Source organism: Scyliorhinus torazame, chromosome 7, assembly GCF_047496885.1.
Source record: "Scyliorhinus torazame isolate Kashiwa2021f chromosome 7, sScyTor2.1, whole genome shotgun sequence".
Classification (NCBI taxonomy): Eukaryota; Metazoa; Chordata; class Chondrichthyes; order Carcharhiniformes; family Scyliorhinidae; genus Scyliorhinus; species Scyliorhinus torazame.
The window spans coordinates 181,595,139-181,620,993 of record NC_092713.1 but is presented as its reverse complement, the minus strand read 5'-3'; the positions used below and the strand labels follow the sequence as shown (position 1 = coordinate 181,620,993).

General features: G+C 52.5%; 1 protein-coding gene across 1 annotated transcript in view; it reads right to left on the bottom strand.

Moving 5' to 3' along the window:
* lcp2a (lymphocyte cytosolic protein 2a) overlaps window positions 1-25,855 on the bottom strand; it is a 252,465-nt gene that overhangs the window by 56,466 nt on the left and 170,144 nt on the right. The window contains exons 11-13 of the mRNA XM_072511854.1: window positions 17,350-17,375; window positions 11,969-11,991; window positions 5,035-5,139 (exon numbers count right to left, since the gene is read on the bottom strand). Coding sequence (XP_072367955.1) covers window positions 5,035-5,139; window positions 11,969-11,991; window positions 17,350-17,375 — 154 coding nt within the window. The remainder of the gene's footprint in view (window positions 1-5,034; window positions 5,140-11,968; window positions 11,992-17,349; window positions 17,376-25,855) is intronic.

Genomic DNA, 25,855 nt, shown 5'->3' with positions numbered 1-25,855 from the left:
CCACACCCACACAGATCCGATGCAACCACCGACCCGGAGACAAGCGAAGAGGGTGACGGGCGGCTTGCGGCGGCTGCGGCCGCAGGTGGAGGAGTCCACCTGCGTCCAGGAGCTGGGAGTGGTGCCGGTCATGCGTGCCAACCAGGCCGACACCGCACGGGTGGCGTCCGCGGTGGAGGCAATGGGTGCGACGGTGTCAGACATGGGGAACGGTTTGCGAGGCCTGGGGCTTTCCGTGCAGGCGGCGTCTGTGGCCCAGGAAATGGCTGCCCTCTCACAGGAGGCCATGAGCCAGTGCCAGCGCCAGATGGCAGAGGCGCTCAACGCCATAGCCCAGTCTCAGCAGGCCATGGCACAGTCTCTGCAGGCCATGGCCCAGTCTCAGCAGGCCATGGCCCAGTCTCTGCAGGCCATCGCTGAGGGCATCGGCGCCAGTGGCCATGTGCGAGCCGGCGTCGCACTGTCACAGACAGGGTTTGCCAACCCCCTGGGCTCCATGGCTGCAAACCTGCAGACCCCTGTCGATACCAGCACGGGCCCCCAGGACTGGCAGCGCCAGATGTCAGGGGGGCGTCGGATGGCCAGTCCGTTCGCATCCCCCACCCATGTAGAGGCCTGGGGGCCATCAGGCACCCCGGGGGAGGAGGAGGTGGTGTGGTCCGTCCCGGCTCCCTCTGTAGGGGAGGTCCCGGTACACCGCGACACCTCGGACTCCCCCCCTTCCGTCCCAGGTGCATCGGGTGGGCAACGGGCAGGACAGGCTGGCAGCTCGCCATCCCAGTCGTCCGAGCCGCAGCCTGGCCCATGTAGGCCAGGACGCCCCAGGAAACTGCCGCCAAAGGGATCCAGTGTCAGAGGGCAGGAATCACAGGAGTCCACCTCCAGTTCTACTGTACCGTCTGGGGAACCACGTAGACGTAGTCAAAGGGCCCGTAAGGCCAAACAATTAGACACTGAGTAAGTTGGCACGGTTGCAGGGCACAGATGAGTTTTAGGGGCTAGGGCACGTGCATGAACTCCTTTGGCTATTAAAGTCAATGTTACACCTACAGAAGCTGCCTTTATGCTCTGTCCAAAGTGTGCGGGTGTGTCATGTACGTTGAGCGCAAGTGTGTGTGTGAGGGGTGGTCTTACTTCAGCCCCAGGTGAGTCTGCCCCCTTCCCCCTGGGCTGCCATCAACATCCCCTGGGCAGAGGGCGGGACCGTGCGCTGCAGTGTCACAGCCGCATGCAGGGATGGTCCGGGTGGATGGTGGTACTGTGGCCATGGGTCAGACATAGTCCAATGATGTAGAGCCAGGAGCTCACCGCAGGGCGGGTTGTCATCACCCTCCATGGCCTGCGATAGACACGCGTCCACCCGCAACTGTGTGAGCCCGGCCCGTTGTGCCGCAGGTGGATCGGCAATGGGGGGGGGGGTGGTGTGCATGCGGGTGGGGTGGGTGGGGTTGGGGAGGGGGGTGAGGGTGCTGGGTGGGTGGATGGGTGGGGGGTGTGGGTGGTCGGCTGTTGCCATGGTGTGCGGTCTGTGGCCATACTACCCGATTCCCACGCCCATCTAGTCAGTGAAGCGGGCGTCTATCAGTCTGTCCCGTGCCCGCTGGGCCAGCCGGTAACGGTGGACAGCCACCCGCCTGTGTCTACCCCGTCTGCCCTGACCATTACCCCCATCCCCCTCATCTGGGGAGGACTGCGCCTCTTCCTGCTGCTCCTCCACTCCGCCCTTCTCTGCCTGCGGCACATCGCCCCTCTGTTGGGCTATGTTGTGCAGGACGCAGCACACCACAATGATGCGGCCGACCCTATCTGACCGATACTGGAGGGCGCCCCCAGAGAGGTCCAGGCACCTGAAACTCATCTTCAGCACGCCAAAGCACCTCTCTATCACTCCCCTTGTTGCTACATGGGCATCATTGTAGCGGTTCTCCGCCTCATTGCGTGGCCTCCGTATAGGCGTCATCAGCCACGATCGCAATGGGTAGCCATGTCGCCCAGCAACCAGCCCCTCAGCCGGGGATGGCGTCCCTCGTACATGCCGGGGATGGATGACCGCGACAACACGAATGAGTCGTGTACACTACCTGGGTGACGGGCGCAGACGTGCAGGATCATCATGCAGTGGTCACAGACCACCTGTACGTTCATCAAATACGTCCCCTTCCTATTTGTATTATCTGTTATCTGCAGGTGGCCGCACGGCGACGTGCATCCCATCGATCGCGCCCTGGACCATGGGGAACCTGGCCACGGCAGAGAAGCCCACGGCCCGGGCATCTTGGCTGGCCCGGTCCACGGGGAAGCGGATGTAGTGGTGCGCCATGGCATATAGGGCATCTGTCACTGCCCAGATGCACCGGTGCACCGATGTCTGCGATATGCCGGACAGGTCCCCACTCGGTGCCTGGAATGACCCCGTTGCATAAAAGTTCAGGGCCACCGTAACCTTGCCGGACACGGGGAGAGGGTGTCCCCCGCCAGTGCCACGCGGTGACAGGTGTGCCAGCAGGTGGCAGATGTGTGCCATGGTTTCCCGGCACATCCGGAGTCTCCTCCTGCATTCCCGGTCCGTGAGGTCCTGGTATGACTGCCTGGGCCGGTACACACGGGGCGCCCTCGGGTGCCTCCGTTGCCGTGGGGCCGCGACGTCCTCCTCCCCATCCTCGTCCTGTCGGTCGGGTGTCCCTCCAGCCTGGGCGGCTGCCGCCTGCCCCTCTGCAGCAGCCTGCGCCGCCTCTCTGGCACGCTCCTCCTCCTCCTCCTCCTCCTCATCCAGGGCAACATAGACATGAGCGGCTGCCGCCACGGCGGCCAACATCGCTGGATGATCTGAAAACATGACGGCCTGGTGGGGGAAGGGGAACGACGACATGTCATCATTGCCCATATCCCCTCCTCCCCCCAGCCAGGTGGCATGGACCGCATGGGTCCAACTGTTGGAGGCTGGCGCCTGGCCAGGTGGACCAACTCACTTGCCCTCCCATCCCCCTCCACAGCAGGGACCCCCCCCCCCCCCCCGGCACGGACCCCCCCCCCAACCTCCACCCCGGCACGGACCCCCATCCCCCTCCCCGGCACGGACCCCCCCCCCAACCTCCACCCCTGCACGGACACCCCCATCCCCCTTCCCGGCACGGACCCCCCCCCCAACCTCCACCCCGGCACGGACACCCCCATCCCCCTCCCCGGCACGGACCACCCCCCCCCAACCTCCACCCCGGCACGGACCCCCCCATACCCCTCCCCGGCACGGACCCCCCCCCCAACCTCCACCCCGGAACGGACACCCCCATCCCCCTCCCCGGCACGGACCCCCCCCCCAACCTCCACCCCGGTACGGACACCCCCATCCCCCTCCCCGGCACGGACCCCCCCCCATCCCCCACCCCGGCACGGACACCCCCATCCCCCTCCCCGGCACGGACCCCCCCCCATCCCCCTCCCCGGCACGGACCCCCCCCAACCTCCACCCCGGCACGGACCCCCCCATCCCCCTCCCGGCACGGACCCCCTCCCGGCACTCCCCCGGAGCCCAGCCTATTCTAACCACCCCCCCCCCCCCCCGCCGCACACACACACACACACAACCCGAGACACACCTCTCCTCACGCATTCAGACTGCGGCTACGCCATCGCCTGCCCAGAGCCAACCCCCCAGGCCGTCACTCACCTCCACGCTGGTCGGCGTGAACCTGGAGCACAGGGTCACACCGATGAAGAGGAGGTTTAATTTACGTCGACGTGAACGGTCATCACGTCGACGGGACTTCGGCCCATCCGGAAGGGAGAATATCGGCAGGCCGAAAATCGGCTGCCTTGCACAGACCCGTGACATTCTCCGACGTCAGCGGCGACATTAACGCCCCGCCGACTTTTCTCCCTTCGGAGACTTCGGCAACCGGCGGGGGCGGGATTCACGGCGGCCAACGGCCATTCTCCGGCCCTCTGGGGGGTCGGAGAATGACGCCCCAGGTTTGTGTAAAATTATTCCAAATGTTAATGGATTTTTAAACCAGTTCTGGATTTATTTTTCACTATAAAGCCTTGGATTCTGAATACCTGATTTATTTCAAAGGAATGATGTGAGTTTTCTGAACAGTTTGTTTATATTGTACATTGTGCTGTATGATGGAATTAACTGTAGTGGTGGAGTGCTATGGTGCAGCTTTATGGCTCCACTGGTATTTTTCAACCTCCTTAACGCCCTATGCCAAGAGATCATTGAAACTATAGTGTTGAGGGTAAAAGTTCGTGCAGAGAAATATGACTGTGTGATATTGCAAACTGGGTGTTCGTAATCTAAAACAATCTGGTGAATCGCTAGCCACTGTTTTTTTCACAATCGCGTATCCCAAAGTAATGCAAACCCAGCAGTATTGCATTGTCACCCATACCCAGTGTACAAACTGAAATCAATCCACTAGATCACTGGCATTTAGACAGATGTGGAAAAACTGCATTGTGGAGTCAGAGAGCTTTACATGTAATGAGAAACTATTCCATGGTGTGATCCCTGCTGTCAGGTTTACCACCCATTTTAGAGAGAAGGTTCCAACGAACTCTCACTGCATATTTGCATAGATTTTGATTTCCCATTCAACCCACTCCGAAAACTATAGGCTCATATTTATCGCAGAGGTAGTACAATTTCATGTATGTAATCAATTCCAATCATTTCTGAGAAATTGCCACTGCAACTACTACTACGATTAGTAAGAAGTCTTACAACACCAGGTTAAAGTCCAACAGGTTTATTTGGAATCACTAGCTTTCGGAGCGCAGCTCCTTCATCAGGTGAGTCTTCTGATGAAGGAGCTGCGCTCCAAAAGCTAGTGATTCCAAATAAACCTGTTGGACTTTAACCTGGTGTTGTAAGACTTCTGACTGTGCCCACCCCAGTCCAACACCGGCATCGTCACATCATGACTCCGATTAGTTAAGACCTTGTCCATTTTGTACCACCCCTCTCCCATAACCCTCCCATACACAAACACGTGCAGCGCTGTTAAGACCAAGAGATGACCCATCAGCTCTTACCTTGGAGATGTTTGCCTCCGTCCCAATGATGAATTACTTCTGTCCACTGGCATGGCTGGTTTTGGCATTCTACAGGATGGATCGGGTCTGTTGCCGAAATGAGGTCTACACATATTGAAAGAAAACAGCTGAATATTTTGCAAAGTGAAGGATATAAACGTGAGAACTTCCAGTGATGATTATAATTATTACTGTGTCAGCTTGGCTCAGTAGCAACACTTCCACTCATTCCTTCAAACTTCACTGAAGGACTTGAGTGCCCAACTAGGCCTTCACTTCACAGCGCTGAAGGGGTGCAGCACTGTCAGAAGAGCTGTTCTTTGGCTGAGATGTTAAGGCAAGACCTGTCTGCCCATTCATGTAAGCGCAAAAGATCTCAAAGCATGACTTGAAGAAGAGTAGATTGTTTTCCTGGCCAACATTTACCCCCTTATTCAAAACAGATTAACTGTTCATTTATCAGATTGGTGTTGTGGGATCTTGATGTACATCTTGATCTTGATGTGGTGCAAAGGGACTTGGGGGGGCCTTGTTGATGAAACCCAGAAGCTAGCTTACAGGTGCAGAAGGTAATATGGAAGCAAATGGAACGCTGGCTTTCATTTAAAGGGGGCGGGAGTATAAAAGTAAAGGGAAGTTGCTGCAACTGTACAAGATCTAAGTGAGGCCACAATTAGAATCCTGTGCACAGGTTTGGTACTCTTATTTAAGGAAAGATATGGGGCGAAATTCTCCCGAAACGGCGCAATGTCCGCCGACTGGCGCCCAAAACGGCGCCAATCAGATGGGCATCGCGCCGCCCCAAAGGTGCGGAATGCTCCGCATCTTTGGGGGCCGAGCCCCAACATCGAGGGGCTAGGTCAGCGCCGGATGAAACGGCCTTTGTTGCCCCGCCAGCGGTGCGGAAATGACATCCCCGGGCGGCGCATGCACGGGAGCATCAGCGGCCGCTGACAGTTTCCCATGCATGCGCAGTGGAGGGAGTCTCTTCCGCCTCCGCCACGGTCTTCACCGTGCCCCCACGGCACAGGCCCGCCCGCGGATCGGTGGGCCCCGATCGCGGGCCAGGCCACCGTAGGGGCACCCCCCGGGGCCAGATCACCCCGCGTCCCCCCCAGGACCCCGGAGCCCGCCCATGCCACCTTGTCCCGCCGTTCAAAAGGTGGTTTAATCCACGCCAGCGGGACAGGCAATTTATCGGCGGGACTTCGGCCCATCCGGGCCGGAGAATCGAGCGGGGGGGCCCGCCAACCGGCGCGGCGCGATTCCCGCCCCCGCCGAATCTCCAGTGCCGGAGACTTCGGCAACCGGCGGGGGCGGGATTCACGGCAGCCCCCGGCAATTCTCCAACCCGGCGGGGGGTCGGAGAATGACGCCCATGTTATCATTGGAGGCAGCACAGAGGAGGTCTACTAGGACGATCCAGGGCATGGAGGGACAGCCATATGAGAAATGATTAAACATCTCTGTACTCCTTGGAGTTCAGAAGAATGAGAGGAAATATGATCGAAACATATACGATTCTTAGGGGGTTAGATAGGGCAAGTATTGGGAGGATGTTTCCACTCATGGGTGAGTGTGTGAGCAGAGGACATAGCCACAGAATAAGAGGGTTGTTCATTTAAGAGGGAATTGAGGAAGAATTTCTTGTCTCAAAGAGCGGTGAATCTTTGGAATTCTTTACTTCAGAAGTTGTGGAGGCCGAGTCTTTGAACATTTTCAAGGCTGAGTTTGATAGGTTTTTAATCAGTCGGGGAATTCAGGGTTACGGAGGGAAGGCAGGAAAGTGGACTTATTGAGTGTTAGATCAGTCATGATCTTATAGAATGGCGCAGCAGGGTCGAAGGGCTGCATGGCTTCCTCCCATTCCTATTTCTTATGGTCTGTCACGTTTTGTTAGAAAATGTCATGAATTTTAGATCTCCCTGAGGCCATGAAGGTTGTTCAGGTCTTTTCTTGTGTTATACAGACCAGGAATGTTCCAGGAATGACAGCTGAGTCGGCTTGATAATTGACATGTTGAGATAGGCTTCATCTGATAAGTGCAGCAAACAATCCGTAAATCACTGTTCCCCTGTTTGGTTGATGAATGAAGATCTGGGGCGAAATTCTCCCCCAACGGCGTGATGTCCACCGACTGGCGCCCAAAACGGCGCCAATCAGACGGGCATCGCGCCGGCCCAAAGGTGCGGAATGTTCTGCATCTTTGGGGGCCGAGCCCCAACATTGAGGGGCAAGGCCGGCGCCGGATGTATTTCCGCCCCGCCAGCTGGCGGAAATGGCGTTTGCTGCCCCGCCAGTTGGCGGAAATGGCGTTTGTTGCCCCGCCAGCTGGTGCGGAAATGCGGCGCATGCGCGGGAGCGTCAGCGGCCGCCGACAGTTTCCCGCGCATGCGCAGTGGGGAGAGTCTCTTCCGCCACCGGCATGGTGGAGGCCGTGGCGGAGGCGGAAGGGAAAGAGTGCCCCCACGGCACAGGCCCGCCCGCGGATCGGTGGGCCCCGATCGCGGGCCAGGCCACCGTGGGGGCACCCCCCCGGGGTCAGATCGCCCCGCGCCCCCGCCAGGACCCCGGAGCCCGCCCACGCCGCCTGGTCCCGCCGGTAAATACCAGCTTTGATTTACGCCGGCGGGACAGGCAGTTTCTGGGCGGGACTTCGGCCCATCGGGGCCAGAGAATTGAGCGGGGGGGCCCGCCAACCGGCGCGGCCCGATTCCCGCCCCCGCCCAATCTCCTGTACCGGAGACTTCGGCTGGGCGGGGGCGGGATTCACGGCGGCCAACGGCCATTCTCCGACCCGGCGGGGGGTCGGAGAATGACTCCCATGATGAGGCCTGAATTCAGTGATGCCCTTTCTGTAGGATAGCATGCAGGGAGTCACTGCAAAGGCCGCCGACCCAGCTCGTGGTGACCAGCAAATGAGGAACCAGCAGATCCCGTCATGAGTTATGGCCTTTGGACAAAAAGTGGAATATACGACTAAAGAAACAGCTGTTCAGATCACTCTGATATCACTTTTATATTTCAGGACTAAACTTCCCCAATTCTTGAGTCTTCTAAAGTTTCTAAACAGGTCCTTTGATTCTGCTATCCTGGGTAAATCCTTCATTGTTTAAAATATTTGGATGAAATTCTCCACCATCATGTTTTCTAAATTCAAGTATCATCTCATTCAGAAATAATAGATCATGGAATAGTCCCAATGATCATCATTAAAGGAATAAATAGTACAGGCTTGGGCAGTCTGCTCTTATAAAAGGAAAAAAATATTAGCATAGGACAAAATCTTTTTTACCAGTATAAAACTGCTGAAGCTGGATTTCCTTTACACAACTTAGCAAATGTAGCCAGGAGATGTGTTAGAATAGATGGATAGAATTCTCCGTTACCTTACATGCTTTTTCTCTTGAATCATAGAATTTAACATAGATTTTACAGTGCAGAAGGAGGCCATTCAGCCCATCGAGTCTGCACCGGCTCTTGGAAAGAGCACCCTACCCAAGGTCAACACCTCCACCCTATCCCCACAACCCAGTAACCCCACCCAACACTAAGGGCAATTTTGGACACTAAGGGCAATTTATCATGGCCAATCCACCTAACCTGCACATCTTTGGACTGTGGGAGGAAACCGGAGCACCAGGAGGAAACCCACGCACACACGGGGAGGATGTGCAGACTCCGCACAGACAGTGACCCAAGCCGGAATCGAACCTGGGACCCTGGAGCTGTGAAGCAATTGAAGAAAGACTTGCATTGATATAGCACCTTTCACAGCCTTAGGACCTTTCAAAGTGCTTTGCAGCCAATGAGAAGCTTTTGAAGTTAGAGTGTCACAGAAGCCCAACTTGTCCATGTCGCCCAGTTTTTACCACTAAGCTAGTCCCAACTGCCTATATTTGGCACCCTTCTTACCAATATAACTGTCTAAATGCTTTTTTAAAGACAAAATTGTACCCGCCTCTAATGGGCTTGCAGACACTCACCACCTTCTTTGTGAAAACACTGCCCCTCTGGACCCTTTTGTATCTCTGCCCTCTCACCTTAAACCTATGCCCTCTAAGTTTTAGACTCCCCTACCTTTGGGAAAAGATGTTGACTCTCTACCTTATCTGTGCCCCTCATTATTTTATAGACCTCTTTAAGATCACCCCTAAGCCTCCTACGCTCCAGGGAAAATAAATCCCAGTCTATCCAGCCTCTCCTTATAACAAAGACCATCAAGTCCCGGTAGTCGTTGTTTGAATGGAGTAGACTCAGGAGTCAATGTGCACTTAGTGGTATTGGTGAGATGATCTTAACACTCCCACTCTTTATTAAAATAGCTTCCAGGTGGGCAACACGGTGGTGCAGTGGTTAACACTGCTGCTTCACGGAACTGAGGGCCTGGGTTCGATCCTGGCCCAGGGTCACTGTCCGTGTGGATTTTGCACATTCTCCCAGTGTCTGCGTGGGTCTCACCCCCACAACCCAAAGATGTGCAGGGTAGGTGAATTGGCCATGCTAAATTGCCCCTTAATTTGAAAATTAAAAAAAAAGAAATAGTGTCTTGGGATCTTTTATATTCAACTGAGAGAGAAATAAGATGGGCTGTGGTTTAGTGCCTCACCTGAATGATGACAACCTCCAACAGTACAGTGTTCCCTTAGAACAACAACGGGGGAACCAAGAGGGAGAAAAGGGAGAGGAACACAGGTGGGAAAGGAAACACAGGGGACCACAACGAATGCAGAAAGAAGGAAAGGAAGCAAGAATGAAAAGAAGAAACGATCTAAACCCATGTAAATAACAAAAAACGACCGAAATGTAAATCACATTAGCGGCAGCACCCAGGTGCCCCCCTTGCAAAAGTCTGAAAATCTTGTGTGTATTTATACTGTGATATGTATAACAAAAACCCAATTAAAACATTTTTTTAAAAATACTCCATAAATTACATTCAAATGACTAAGGATGCATTTGCGAGTTTGGAGATTTACTAAATTTGGTAGCTGGCACACCCATTAGCTGTCAGTTATTAATTATCATATCAAATCTTATAAAAGCCTTGGTAAGACTGTACATAGAGTACTGGGAACAAATTTTGTTTCCTTACCAAAGGAAGGATATACTTCTCATAGAGGAAGTGTAACAAAGGTTGACCAAACTGATCCCTTCTATGAGGGGGATTAATGAGACTTAGCCTCTATTCTCTAGCTTTAGAAGAATTAAAGGTGATCTCATTGAAATTTACAAAATTCCGAAAGGGTTTGACAGGGTAGGTGCAGAAATGATGCTTCTTCTGGCTGGGCGGGGTGGGGGAGGGGTTTAGAACCAGGGGACACAGTCTCAGAGTAAGGGGTAGGCCATTTAGGACTGAGGAGGAGGAGGAATATCTTCACTCAGAGGGCGGTGAATCTTTGGGGTTTTCTACCCCAAGGGGCTATGGAGACTTGGGGATTGACTGTGCTCAAGACAAGAGATCGATACATTTCTAGATGTTAAATATTGTAAGGGCTCTTCCTGTTGATTCTCCCATTTCCCATTTCTTTTATTTTGCCGTATAATTTTTGATCCATGGATGTTTAATGGACATATATCTTTAAGTCAACAGAGGAAGTGAGGAACTCAAAAGTTACAAAATAGTACACTGTGCTCACTTTCAAACACAGAACTCCGACTTCTTGGCATATCTCTCTCTCCAGAAAAGCTGCATAGCTGCTGTATTTCTGAATCTACAGTGGATGAATCTACAGTGAAAACCATTACAGACAGAAAGCAGAAACATTGAGCTAAAACTGAAGGGAGATGTGCTAGAAGACAATCATCTGAAACAAAGATTCTTATCCTTTTACTTTCATCATTATCTTGACACCCCTCCTTTCCCCTCTGTGTTTGTTTGTGTGTGTGTGTAGAGGGTGGGGTGAGTTAAAGAGGGGGAGCCCGAAATTAGATAATAGCAAACTTGTATCTGTTGCATATTTAATTATAGTTATTTTTAAAATAAAATTAATTGTATTTAAATTTACAAACATGGTGGCTGTAGTTATTGGGCAGCCATAGACCAGAGACTTTGGGTATTTTCTAAGCATTATTGGTTAATTGTGTTGTGACACCGGGTCAAGTGGGGCTGGAATTGATTGCGTAATTGATTGATTGGAATGGATTGACACCCCAAGGTGTCGTAACAATATATTATGTGATATAGTGAAGGTGCAGGAAAATGGTGCGGGGGTAGAGAATCAGCCATGATCTGATTGAATGGTGGAGCAGGCTAGAGGGGCAGAATGGCTGACTCCAGCTCCTATTTCCCTTATCCTTCCGTACCTAAACAGAATGGCTAACTATCTGGACAAGACAGTGAAATATAAGTGAGAGGAAGTCATGTTTCAACTGTACAATGTTCTGGTCATACGACACACTGAGCACTGTGTTCATTGACAGCAAGGGAGATACTCAAGTCCTGGAGGTGATGGAGAGGGACCTGAGACTGATTGTGAATGTCAGAAGCTGAATTATCAGTCATAGAGTTCATCGACACAGATTCCACGAGGATTTATATGGTTAAATTATGAAGACAACATGCATAAATTATGCTTTAGTACAGATTGACGTTTTGATCAAAGTACTCATAAAAATCATAGAATGGTTATGGCACAAATGGAAGCCATTTGGTCCAACATGCTTATGCTGGCTTTTTGCAAGAGCAAATCAGCTAATCCCACTTGTCCACCCTTTTCCCTGGAGTCCTGAAAATATTTTCACTTCAGGAAGATAAAGAGAAACAACATCCTCGAGGAAACCAGGATAAAAGGCTACAATTTTAAAATTAAAACCTCGGTACACGTGACAATAAATCAAATCAATCAATCAAATCAATCAATAAATCAGTGCTCAGACACAGAAGGGACAGAAAGTTGGCCGAGTGAAGAAGTAGATTTGAAGCATTGCTTACCTGGGTGGGCCGGTCATGGCAGGCTGAGGAAACAGAAAAACACATCCATGATAAAAACAATCAATGTTTTTGAAGAAATTAGGTGATGGTCAGTTGTAAATGTTATTAAATGCAGTCTCTTCTCTCCTTTCTTGATCTAACTTCTTGTTGTTTGACGGACAACAGGAATATTCCTACCAGTAGGCTCCCTGCTGGAAAAACTTTGAGAGCTGGTCTATTTTAACTTTAGCACTATTCTTTGTGGAACGTTTCTACTCCTCCCGGCCCCACATGGGAAGGGTTAAAATAACAAATCTGCTTGCTCCTCTTCATCACCCTGGCAGGTCCCGAGTCTCTTCAGTCTGGAGGGTGGAAAGCAGTGGAGATACTCCTGGCTATGTCGCTTAACAGCTCCAGGGTCCCAGGTTTGATTCCCGGCTTGGGTCAAGTGCGGAGTGTGTATGTTCCCCCGGTCTGCGTGGATTTCCTCTGGGTGCTCTGGTTTCTTCCCACAGTCCAAAGATGTGCAGGTTAGGTGGATTGGCTATGCTAAATTGCCCTTAGTGTCCAAAGGGTTGGGTGGAGTTGAAATGGAATGAAATGAAATGAAAATCGCTTATTGTCACAAGTAGGCTTCAAATGAAGTTACGGGAATTGAACCGTGCTGCTGGCCTGCCTTGGCCTGCTTTCAAAGCCAGCGATTTACCCTGTTGCTGGTTTACGCATGTGCAAAGGGTCTACTTCCGTATTGACTTCTTTGTGGTGGGGAAGTCGTTACTCCCCAGGGTTGTGGGGGTGGGTACTCAGCAATTGTAATATCAGATCACACCCTGCACTACGTGGATATGTGGTTGAAGGCGGGCTGCACCCAGCAGCCCCGTGGAGGTTGGATATGGCGTTGCTCGCAGACAAGGGATGTGGGATTCTCCCAGCCCTGCGCCGGGCCAGAGAATTCCTGTGAACGGGCCACACCGCCCCGACGCCGGCACGCATTGGCGCCGGCGTGGTTGGCGCAGCGCTGGTCGCGGGCCGCTCTACGCGGCCAGCCGATTTTCCGGCCCACTTGGGACGAGCGGCCGTTGGAAAAGAGCTGAGTCCCGCCGGCGGCGTTCTAACCTGCTCTGGGCCGGCGGGTCCTCGGCGTGCAAGGGTCAGGTGGTGGCCTGTGGTGGGGGGCGGGGGGGCCTCCGATGTTGCCTGGCCCACAATTGGGGGGGGCCTCCGATGTTGCCTGGCCCACGATCGGGACCCCACCGATCGGCGGGCCGGCCTCTGTGGCTGAGGGCCTCCTTTCCTACGTGCCGGCCCCTGGAGCCCTGCGCCATGTTGCGTCGGGGCCGGCGCATTGAAGGAGGCCCCTGCATATGTGCGCGTTGGCGCCGGCGCAACTGCGCATATCCCGCGGCGCACAATTCACGCCGGGATCTGCAACTGGAGCGGTGCGAACCGCTCCAGAATTAGATGTGGGTGCGGCCGGTTCACGCCGTCATTAAACGCGACGGAGTTTACGACGGTGTGGACACTCTGCCGCGGGATTGGAGAATCCCGCCCAGGGTTTTGTGAAAGGATCGCTTCTGTTTTAGAAATTATGTGGATTTCAATAAGAACGAGGAGATCTCACATTCCACATTCTGGGAAGCAGTGAAGTTGGTCATCAGGGGAGAGATAATTTTGTTTAAGGTCATAGCAATAAGTCTGGTTGAACAGAGAGGCAGAGGTCGGTGGATTCCAAACTTGAGGTGGGCCACAAATACTCTGTGGCCCCAGGTGGAGCTTGTTAGTGGAGAGGAAGACGTTTCAGATGGAGTTTGAGTTGGTGTCGATGGGGAAGGCAGTGAGTCAGCTTTGATGTGCGAGACGGACATTTTACGAGTAAGGGAAGAAGGCCGGCCATTTATTGACTCACCAGCTGAGGCGGCAGGTGGCCTTTTGGGAGATAGTTCAGGTTAAGGACTCGGGAGAGGGTTTCCAGAGAAGGTTAAAGGGGTTTTGAGACCTTTTCCTGGGGATTATACAAGTTTGAGCCTCTGGAGGAAGACTCAACTATGTTTCTGGATGGGTTGGTCTTCCCGGTGGTGTAAAGAGAAAGAGGGCAAGCGGTGCTCGGGCTGGACGAAATTATGAACTATTCATTCAATGTAGCCGGGGAAGGCACCAGGCCTGGACGGATTTCCTGTCAAATTTTATAAATAGTGCACGACTGTGTTGGGGCCACACCTGTTGGACATGTTTAATGATTTTCTGTCCCAGGGCAGGGGGGGTTGTTACCAGCCCACTGGCGCAGGCATCAATCCCCTTAATCTTGAAAGAGGACAACGATTCCATGGAGTGTGAGTCATATCGGCCCATCTCTCTGTTGACTGCTGATGCAAAGCTGCTGACTAAGATGTTGGCAATCCGTTTGGAGGGGTGCCTGCCTGGAGTAATTTCTGAAGGTCAGACGGGTGTTGTTAAGGGCCAGCAGTTGTCGGCCAATATTAGAAATCGGAGACTTCTCAATGTGGTGCTGACACCCTCCTCGGGAGTTGATCCAGAGGTAATCATCTTCATGGACAGGGAAAACATATTTGATCGGGTGTTGTGGGGGAACCTTTTTGAGGTATGGAGTAGTTTGGCTTTGACTCTAAATTCATTTTGTGGATTAGGCTTTTGTACAGGGCCCCACTGCAAGCATCCATAACAATTCATTGAGTTCAGGGTACTTTCGGTTATATAGGGGTACAGGGCAGGGGTGCCCACTTTTCCTGTTACTCTTTGATTTGCCAATTGAGCCATTGGCCATCACACTTGGGTCGTTGGCCAGGTGGAAAGGTATAGACAGGGGAGGTAGGCAGCATAGGGTGTCCCTGTATGCAGACGATTTATTGCTATATGTCACAGATCCTCTCTCTAATTTTGGGAAGATATTGGAGGTGCCTAGGAAGTTTGATTCCTTCTCAGGATATAGATTGAACGTGGGCAAGAGTCAGGTTTTTCCGGTGAACCCTCCAGGGGAGTGAACTGATCTGGAGAGGCTAACGTTTCGGCTGGCCAGGGCTGGTTTAGGTATCTGGAAATACGGGTGGTTCATGACCGGGCCTCGTTACATATGTTGAACCTGCTCCTTTTCTATTCTCTCCAGCTCGGTTCTCTTCAAGCCCAGTGGTAATAGCCTCTCTAAGAATATGGAATTAATTTGGGCAGCACGGTAGCACAGTGGTTAGCACAGTTGCTTCACAATTCCAGGGTCCCAGGTTCGATTCCCGGCTTGGGTCACTGTCTGTGCGGAGTCTGCACGTTCTCCCCGTGTCTGCGTGGGTTTCCTCCGGGTGCTCCGGTTTCCTCCCACAGTCCAAAGATGTGCGGGTTAGGTGGATTGACCATGCTAAATTGCCCTTAGTGTCAACAAAATGTTAAGTGGGGGTTACTGGGTGACGGGGATAGGGCAGAAACGTGGGCTTCAGTTGAGTGCTCTTTTTAAGCGCCGGTGCAGACTCGATGGGCCGAATGGCCTCCTTCTGCACTGTAAATTCTATGATTCTAATTCAGACAGCGCTTTAAATTAGGGTCTATGTCACTACTGGCCAGCAACCACTCATATATATTTTGGTCTTTCCCTAACCTGGTTAAGTTCTGGGCTACCTTTTTCAAAATAATGTCAGAGATTTTGGGAGTTGTGTGGAACTGTGCCCAATGGTGGTCATTGGAGTGTAGGATATGCCAGTGCTGCAGAAGGGGAAGAAGGCTGATGTCTTGGCCATCACCTCTCTATTAGCCCGGAGGTGAGTCCTGCTTGGATGGAGGGCATCGGTGCTGCCTATGGCTCTGGCATGGTTGGGGGATTTGTTGGAATTCCTGCATTTGGAAAAGAGAATCGGAGGAGGGTTTTTACTCCAGGTGGCTGCCGTTCATTATCTTCTTTAAAGACTATTGTCATCTGCAATTAGGAGGGGGGGACTGGGGTGCGGCTGGGAGGAAGGATTTTGGGTAAATGAGGACGAGGTGGGGCTGGGTTGTGGGGACATTTTTATAAAAATTGTATAAATTTGTTTATACAAACTTTGTAAACTGAAACTTTTTCAGAATAAAAATATATATTTTTTTAAATCACAATGGAGGCCCACAATATCAGCGAAAATCTCTGCCTGAGTAAAATTCATTGCTCAGGGATCTGGATGCCTTTTGATAATCAAAGGGACTTCCCAAACATGCAGAAATGATTAAATAGCCCCACAAAGTAATAGCAAGTCACCAAATATAGAAAATACTTGATGACCTGTAAGTGGTCAGATGGAATAGCAGATCTCTTGAAACCTGGGACCCAATCTCGTGACCGAGACATCATTACCACACATTTCTCATTTTTGCTACCATCCCACGGTGCTTCCCCACCTCAACTTGTAACTTTGTATTTCATTCATCTGTGCACACCAATATTTAGCAAAGCTCCGAGGCAAACAGGAGGACAGTCAAACGGTTACTGGCCTGTTTCCTCATTTTTTGTCTCATAGTTCCAAACCTTTTTGTTTTGTTTGGGTGAGATCCGTTCCCAATGTGACCTGGGATCAGTTGCTATTTCATTTTGATCTGTGACATTGCATTGGCTCAAATGGAAGAGCTCGTGGTGTGTTTTACCTGGACATCATTACCCCATCATACCTTCCCCCATTCCAAACTCTCACATATGCAGCTGTCTCACATCCAATTCCGAAGAATTTGTGTGTGTGCAGAATGTACAAATTAAACAGGTGACACTCCAGTTTTGCATTGACTCAACAGGAAGTGAGACTCATGGCCTTTGGTGTGACAGTACCACAAACTAATGCAGTAATTGTTTCAACATGTGTTTTAATGGAGTATCAAAGGCTAGCTAATGTTTATGTATGCTTGAAAGAAATATTCATATTAATAAGGCGGTTACAATAATTTAGGGAAATATTTGAGCAGTTAACTTGTACAATATAAATTGAAGGTTTATTTATCTATATTACATTTAAAAGGAAAGCGTAAGTAAAGCACACCTCACTTTAATTCAATGACATAAATGACCCAGGTTCGCTTCTGAAAAAAACACTTGACAAAACAGAGACAATGGGAGGTGTTGCCTCACTATGAGAGACACTGGGAGGTGATCAATCAATGAGAGACAGAGAGAGACAACGGGAGGTAGTCATTCAATGAGAGAGACAATGGGAGGAAATCAAGCAACGAGGGAGAGAGAGACAATGGGAGGTGTTCATTCAAAGAGAGAGACACTAGGTGATCACTCAATGAGAGAGACACATTGGGAGGTGATCACTCAATGAGAGAGAGACAATGGGAGGTGTTCATCAAAGAGAGAAAGATGCTGGGAGGTGATCACTCAATGAGAGAGAGTCAGTGGAAAGTGTTCACTCAGACAATGGGATGAAGCCTTTTCTTACCTTGTCCAGAAATGGAGGCTTCTTCACTGAAAAATTAAAAATGAATGATCAATAAGATGTATCAACATTCCTCATGATATACATGTTATACATCAGAAGATGTACATCTTGAGATGTCAGACAAGTACAACATTGCTGCAGAGTTTGGTAATTAATTATGTATTTTGAGTCCACATTCATTGCTTGTTGTTGAAGATAAAATGATCACAATTCAAGCATCACCTTCTCTGACAACCGGTGGCGGCCATGAAGGAGTGGGTCACACATTTGGTGGCTCCCACTCGGGTCGGACCTTTCCCCCGATTTTTTCTCGGATTTTACTTGGAAAATTGATAGTGGACACGACTGTGAGGAGGAGTCCCACACCAGTGCATGGAGAGGCAGACCAGGAGTGCTCGCAAAGGAAGAAATAGGTGAACGGAGAAGGCCTGGATTGAAGCTGCAGCAGGAAAAAAACATGGCGGATGACCGGAGTCCTGGCTCAACAATCCAGCGGTCGCTGGAGCAGTTGATGAAGTTTATTCAAGAGGGCTTCGCCAAGCAGAAACAGGAATGCTTGGACCCGATTAGGGAATAGATTGCTCGGCTGGAACAGAGATTGGATGCTCAAGATCAGGCGATCCAGAGAGTGGAGAAGGCATTGACCGAGCATGAGGAACACCAAACAGCAATGGAGGTGGAGGTGGGAATGCTGAGAGACCAGAAGAAAAGGCTCCAGGAGAAGGTGGAGGATCTAGAGAATACGTCCCGCCGGCAGAACTTGAGGATCGTTGGTCTCCCGGAGGGGTCTGAAGGAGCAGATGCAGGGGCATATATAGCGGGCATGCTCGAGAAGCTACTGGGGGATGGGATGTTCACCCGACCCTTGGATATGGAGAGGGCACACAGAGCACTAGCGAAGAAGCCGTGTGTAGGTGACCCCCCCTGAGGTCGATGGTGGTGAGATTGCACAGGTACCTGGGCAAGGAGTGAATTTTACAGTGAGCCAGGCAGACACGGACCTGTAAGTGGGAGAATAGCCTCCTGCGCATTTACCAAGACCTGAGCGAGGACGTAGCAAGGAGAAGAGCGGGGTTCAACCAAGTAAAGTCGATCCTTTTCAAGAAGAAGGTGAAGTTTGGACTGCTGTATCCGGCCCGTCTTTGGGTCACCTATGAGGAGCAACATTTCTATTTTAAGTCGCCCGAGGAAGCGATGGACTTCGGGCTGGCAGGGGACTGAGGTGTTTGAACTTTGCTGCAGTGTTAACATTAAAAATGTTTTTGGACTATATTTGCAATGCCTTCTGTATCGATCCTGGAGCTGCCACGTATTTGTGTAAGTTAAAGTTTGCATTTGTACTGGTGGGGGATGGAGGTGTGAATTTTCGATGTGGGGTTTTTCTTTTCTTTTTGTTTCTTTCGGTCAACTGGGCTGTGAATGTTTTCTCTTGCATCTGTGTGTCCGAGCGGGTGAGGGGGGGAACAATATGTGGGAAAATGTTTGGCGCCATGGGTGGGGGCTACCAAGCTAGCTGGGCGGGCTGGCTCACGGAAGCGCAGTGGGGGGTGAGCAGATGTTATGCTTGTTGAAGGGGGCTGTTTTTACTGTGCTGTTATTGGGGGGGAATTGCTCTGCTGACGGGGGAGGGACTGTTGCTGGGGGAAAAAAAGGAGGTCGGGGATGGAGGCTGCCTAGGGGCTGGCCTGCGGGTGCGCGGGACGCAAGCTGGAGACTGGCCTAAGAAAGGTGAAGGCTGATCGGTCCGGGGGGGGGGGGGGGGGGGGGTGGCGAGAAGCCTCCCAACCAGACTGATCACATGGAATGTCGCATCTCAGGGTAACCGATCAGACTAGATTAAGGAAGGGATGGGTCGAGCAGGTATTTCACTCGGGGCTCGACTCTAAGACTAGAGGGGCCGAGATCCTGATTAATAAGCGAGTGTCATTCGAGGCGGGAGAATAGTTGCGGATGTGGGAGGCCGTCACATCATGATTAGTGGGAAGCTGTAAGGGCTGTCGGTGGTACTCGTGAATGTTTACGCGCCAAATTGGGATGATGTGGAGTTCTTAAGGAGGATGTTGGGGAAGATCCCGGACCTGGACTCGCATAAGTTGGTCATGGGGGGGGACTTCAACACAGTCATTGACCCAAGGCTAGACTGGTCGAGCTCAAGGACAGGCAGGGTGCCAGCAATGGCAAAGGAGCTAAAGAGGTTTATGGAGCAGATGGGGGGAGTGGACCCATGGAGGTTTGGGTAGCTGAGAATGAAGGAGTTCTCTTACTACTCACACGTACATAAAGTGTATTCCCGGATCGACTTTTTCATCTTGAACAGGGCTTTACTTACGGGGATAGTGGACATTGAGTATTCAGCGATCACGGTTTTGGATCATGCCCCGCACTGGGTGGACCTACAGGTGAACAAGGAGGGTGTCCAACGCCCGCTTTGGAGATTGGATGTCGGACTGTTAGCGGATGAGGTGGTGTGCGGGTGGGTGAGGAAATGTATCCAGAACTATCTGGAAGTCAATGACACGGGGGAAGACTCGGCTGCAATGGTCTGGGAGGCGCTGAAGGCGGTGGTCACAGGGCAGCTGATTTCGATATGGGCCCATAGGGTGAAGGTAGATAGAGCAGAGACGGATCGACTGATAGGGGAAATACTTCAGATCGACAGGAGATATGCAGAGACCCCAGAGGCAGGGCTTTTAAGGGAACGACGGAGGCTACAGGTGGAGTTTGGCTTGTTAACTACAGGGAAGGCGGCGGAGCAGCTGAGGAAGGCGAGGGGGGTGATATATGAATATGGAGAGAAGACCAGCAGAATGCTTGCGCAGCAGCTCAGAAAGGGGGAGGCAGCCAGGGAGATTAGGAAAGTGAGGGACGGAGACGGGAACTTGGTCGGAGATTCAGCAGGGGTTCAAGGAGTTTTATAGCAGCCTGTATGAGTCAAAACCCCCAGCTGGGCCGGTGGGGATGAGGCAATTCTTAGGGGGGCTGAGGCTCCTGAAGGCGGAGGAAGAGCTGGTCGAAGGACTAGAGGCCCCGATCGGGATGGAAGAAAAAGCAGAAGGGCTGAAGGCCATGCAGTCAGGTAAAGCCCCGGGACTGGACGGGTACCCAGTGGAGTTTTATAAAAAGTTCTCTGGGATGCTGGGGTCGCTGCTGATGAGGACATTTAATGAGGCAAGGGAGCAAGGGGTGCTTCCCCCGACGATGTCACAGGCCACAATCTCACTGATCTTGAAGTGGGAGAAGGACCCGGAGTTATGCGGGTCCTACCGATCGATCTCCTATAAATGTTGACGCCAAACTGTTGGCCAAAATCTTGTCCTTCAGGATCGAAGACTGCGTTCCGGATGTGATTGGGGAGGACCAGCGGGATTTGTTAACGGCAGGCAGTTGGCGGCCAATGTTAGAGGACTGTTGAATGTGATCATGATGCCCCCAGAGGGTAGTGACGTGGAGGTAGTGGTCGCAATTGACGCAGAGAAAGCATTTGATTGGGTGGAATGAATCTATCTGTTGGAGGTGCTGGGGTGGTTTGGGTTTGGATGGGGCTTCATCGATTTGGTTAGGCTGCTGTATCAGGCACCTGTGGCAAGTGTACGGATGAATAGGTTGATATCGGGCTATTTTAGGCTGCACCTGGGGATGAGGCAGGGATACCCCCTCTCCCCACTGCTGTTTGGGCTGGCCATAGAGCCGCTGGCAATTGCGCTGAGAGCCTCAAGGGGCTGGTTCGGGGAGAGGTGGAACACAGAGTTTCGCTATACGCAGATGACCTGCTCCTATATGTTTCTGACCCACTAGAGGGGATGGGAAAAATTATGAGAATTCTGGGGGAATTTGGCTGGTTTTCGGATTATAAATTGAACGTGGGGAAAAGTAAGATGTTCGCGATCCAGGCAAGGGGGCAGGTGAGGCAACTGGGGAGTTGCCGTTTAGAGTGGTAGGAGGAAACTTTCGATATCTAGGCATCCAGGTGGCATGGGAATGGGAATGGCTACATAAGTTAAATTTGACCCGATTGGTGGACCAAATGAAGGAAGACTTTCGAAGGTGGGACATGTTCTCGCTATCACTTGCTGGGAGGCAAGTGAAAATGGCGGTCCTCCCGAGATTCCTGATTAACAAAGAACAAAGAAATGTACAGCACAGGAACAGGCCCTTCGGCCCTCCAAGCCTGTGCCGACCATGCTGCCTGTCTGAACTAAAATCTTCTACACTTCCGGGGTCCGTAGCCACTATTCCCATCCTATTCATGTATTTGTCAAGATGCCCCTTAAACGCCAATATCGTCCCTGCTTCCACCACCTCCTCTGGCAGCGAGTTCCAGGCACCCTCTACCTTCTGTGTAAACCACTACCCTCTGTGTTTGTTTTTTAATGTCTCCCCATCTTTATTCCACGGGCCTTTTTTAAACGGGTAAACAAGGTGATCTCTGGCTTTGTATGGGCGGGCAATACCTCGCGAGTAAAAAGGGGGATGCTGGAGCATTGCCGGGGGGAGGGCGGGCTGGCGCTGCCGAACTTTAGCAATGTCTATTGGGCTGCAAATATAACCATGATTAGGAAGTGGGTGGGGGGGGGGGGGGGTCAGTGTGGGAGCGAGTAGAGGCGGCATCATGTAAGTGCACGAGTTTGGGGGCATTGGTAATGGCACCTCTGCCGTTCCCTCTGGCGCGGTACTCCACCAGTCCCGTGGTGGTGGCGGCCCTTAGAGTCTGGGGGCAATGGAGGAAACATGTGGGAGCAACATGACGCCGGCCGCGGGTTGACCCGGCCTGCCGAATAGTGACCCCCTTTGGCCAGGCTCACCACCCCAGACCACCCCTCACCAGTGCCCCAAGCCCCCGAAAAGTCCCCCCCTGCCGCAAATAGGCGCTCCCCGACTGTGGCCACGCCGAGTTCCTGAAAATAAATACCACACGCGACCGACGCCATCGGGAACTCGGCTCATCGGGGGCGGAGCATCGGGAGAGGGCCTCAGCATACTCCTTGATTTCGGCGCTAATGTAGATTGTCCAGCCAATCGCCAAACGTGATTTCGCTGTCGAAGACCGGAAAATCCCGCCCACTGTCTTCGATTCAAGTTCTCAGCTCCATTTTGCAGTGCCCCGTCTGGCTCAGTTTTAGCTCTATCCCAGAAGTGAAGTTAAAAAGCCATTTGACAGCAGGAAACCAACAAAAGCCCCTGGAGCAGATGGAATCCCTGTTGAAATTCTCAAACATGACGGAGATAAATGCCTGACACAATCCTCCATCTGGGAGGAGCAGTGCCTGCTGGGGGAATCGCACGGGTACTGTGACTGTGGGCTGGATTCTCTACCACCCGCCGCCGGTGGAGGAGATGTGGCAGAGAATCCAGTGTCCAGGGAAAAAAGAGATTAGCACCACTGGGCGAGATCTTTGGGGCTCTCTCTTACTGCTGGGTGGGGCGGCGGCGGGGTACGGTGACCCAGCACATCCCATAGTAGGGGTGTGGATTGCATTGCAAGGCAGGAGGGAGTAAGTCGCTCGACCACGCTATCCTGCCGCCCATGCAAAATGGCGGCTCGAGAGCGGGATTCACGACGGAATCCCTCGCCATCCCCGCCATGTATAAATTTGCATGCCAAGAGATAGCGAAATGCCCCTGGTCGCCTGTTCCCAGCGAGAGCGCAAATCAGAGGCGATTCGTCTCTGGCGGGAGAAAATAGGGCAGAGTGTCCATGTCGTCATAAATGCCTGTGCTCCCCCCACGCCGCTCCAGCTGCAGATCCCGGTGCGAACTGTGCGCAGCGGGATCCGCACATGTGCGGTTGCGCCGGCGCCAACGAGGACATGCGCAGTGGCACCTGCACCAATGCTCGCATGTGCAGGGGCCTCCTTCAACGCGCCGGCCCCGACGCAACATGGCGCAGGACTACAGGGGCCGGTGCGTAGGAAAGGAGGCCCCCAGCCAGAGAGGCTGACCTGGCGATCAGTGCGTCCCGATCGCAGGCCAGCCCACATCGGAGGCCCCCCGAGGGTCAGACCCCCCGTCCGCCACCCAAAGGCCGCCACCCGACCCTCACACACTGAGGTCCCGCCGGCCCAGAGCAGGTTAGAACGGCGCCGGCGGGACTCGGCTCTTTTCTTACGGCCGCTCGGCCCATCTGGGCCGGAGAATCGGTGGACCGGCCGCGTAGAGCGGCCCCCGACTGGTGCCGTGCCAACCACTTTGCGGAGAATTGCGTGCCGGCGTCGGGGCGGCGTGGCCCGATTTGCACGGTCCGCCAGCGATTCTCCGACCCGGCGTTGGAGAATCCCGTGCATAGTATCCCAAACGTAGAATATAGCCCTGTTTTCAAGGAAGGAGTCTAGTCTGATTGAGGTAACTGCAGAGGTCTCTTCCTGCTGTGTGCCACACGGAAGCGCTTAGCCATCCTAAAACAGGAAGGAAGATTAACAACAAATTGATGATCACCTCCTGCCTCATGTTAAACTGAACTTGTTTTTTTCTGTTGAAGTTATTTTAAACAGTGGATTACAGTTTGTGTTCTCTCGTGATCTTATCCATGTTTACTTCACAGATCTGTGGTTTGTGCTTCTCCCAGAGATAATCTGAAGACCACATCTCCTTCATTTGTCACACACAGTTCTGACAGTAAATGGAGCGCTTTTTAAATGTTTTTTTTTCTCTAGACAATGTAAACCAGTGATGGGCAACCTAATGGTGGGCCCCATGAGTGGCCCTCATTCATCCGCTGGGCCGCAAGATTGAAATTAGGCTTGCTCACTCACCATGACCCCATGAATTTATTTAATACACACCAAATATTTCATAATGGGTTATAGAAACTGCTTAATCACTTATATGTATTTATATTGTCACCCCGAAAGTGATTTCCTGTATTCTCCTGATGCACACTTTATAGATGAGACATTAAACCAAAGCCCCAACTTCCTTTTAGGTGGATGTCAAAAATCCCCCGATCTTATTTTTCAAAAGAGGAGGGGATTTCTCCCTGACTCTGACCAATATTTATCCCTCAACTAGCATCGCTAAATCAGAAACATGGGGCGGAATTCTCCCCCCCCCCCCCCACGCCGGGTGGGAGAATCGCCCGGGCGCCGCGCGAGTCCCGCCACGCCGTCCCGACGCCCGCACGCGATTCTCCCCCCCCCCCCCCCCCCAAACTGGCACGGCGCGAATCACGCTGTTGGTAATGGGCGAGCGGCGATTCTCCGGCCCGGATGGGCCAAGCCGCCTGCCCAACACGACAGGTTCCCGCCGGCGCCATCCACACCTGGTCGTTGCCGGCAGGAACAGCGCGGGAACGCTGGGGGTGTGGCGTGTGGGGGGACGACGGGGGTTCCTGCACCGGGGGGGGGGGGGCTCAAAAGGGGTCTGGCCCACGATCGGTGCCCACCAATTGGCGGGCCGGCCTCTCTGAAGGAGGACCTCCTTTCCTCCGCTGCCCCGCAAGATCGATCTGCCATCTTCTTGCGGGGCAGCCGCGGGGAGGACGGCAACCGCGCATGCGCGGGTGATGTCATTTACGTGGCGCCGGTCACGTCATTTACACGGTGCCGCTTTTACGTGGCACCAAGGCCCGGCGCGCGTAAATGACACGGCACCACTCCTAGCCCCCCGTGGGAGAATAGGGGGCTGGGAACGGCCTCCGATGCCGGAGTGAAACACTCCGGTTTTCACTCCGATGTCGGGTCTTAGTCTCCCGATGGGTGAATTACGCCCTTGGTCATCATTATGTAGTTGTTTGTGGGATGTTCCTGCATTACAACAGTAATGACATTCCTTTATTGGATAGAAGGTTCTTTGGGACTTGCTGAGGTACTTGAGTTTGGGGTTCAGACACACTGTTGGGGAAGCTTTGCTGATGGGGCCTATGAATGGTCTTGATGGCATCACACAACAGACAATAGCCATTGCAACCCATTTTACATCCTGAATGATTTTTCTCTTCCATTGGCAGCACGGTAGCACAGTGGGTAGCACAGTTGCTTCACAGCTCCAGGGTCCCAGGTTCGATTCCCGGCTTGGGTCACTGTCTGTGCAGAGTCTACACCTACTCCCCGTGTCTGCGTGGGTTTCCTCCGGGTGCTCCGGTTTCCTCCCACAGTCCAAAGATGTGCAGGTTAGGTGGATTGGCCATGATAAATTGCCCTTAGTGTCCAAAACAAAAAGGTGAGTTGGGGTTACTGGGTTACGGGGATAGGGTGAACTCGATGGGCCGAATGGCCACCTTCTGCACTGCAAATTCTATGAAATATTGTCGTTAATGCTGCAATAAAGAAGATGTTCCAGTCCCTGTGTTTATCATCCATCATTTTAATCATCATAAAGATTCATGAATGGGCTCAGTTGGCTATGCAACACCAGCATAAACACACTGGGCTGGATTTTTCGGCCGTACCCACCACAAGATCGCCATGGACAGGACGGGGACCAGGTAAAGGTCCATTGACCTCGGGCGGGAATTTCAGGTCGTTGGGCAGACACGAGTGAAAAATCCCGCCCATTCACAACTTCAGATGAT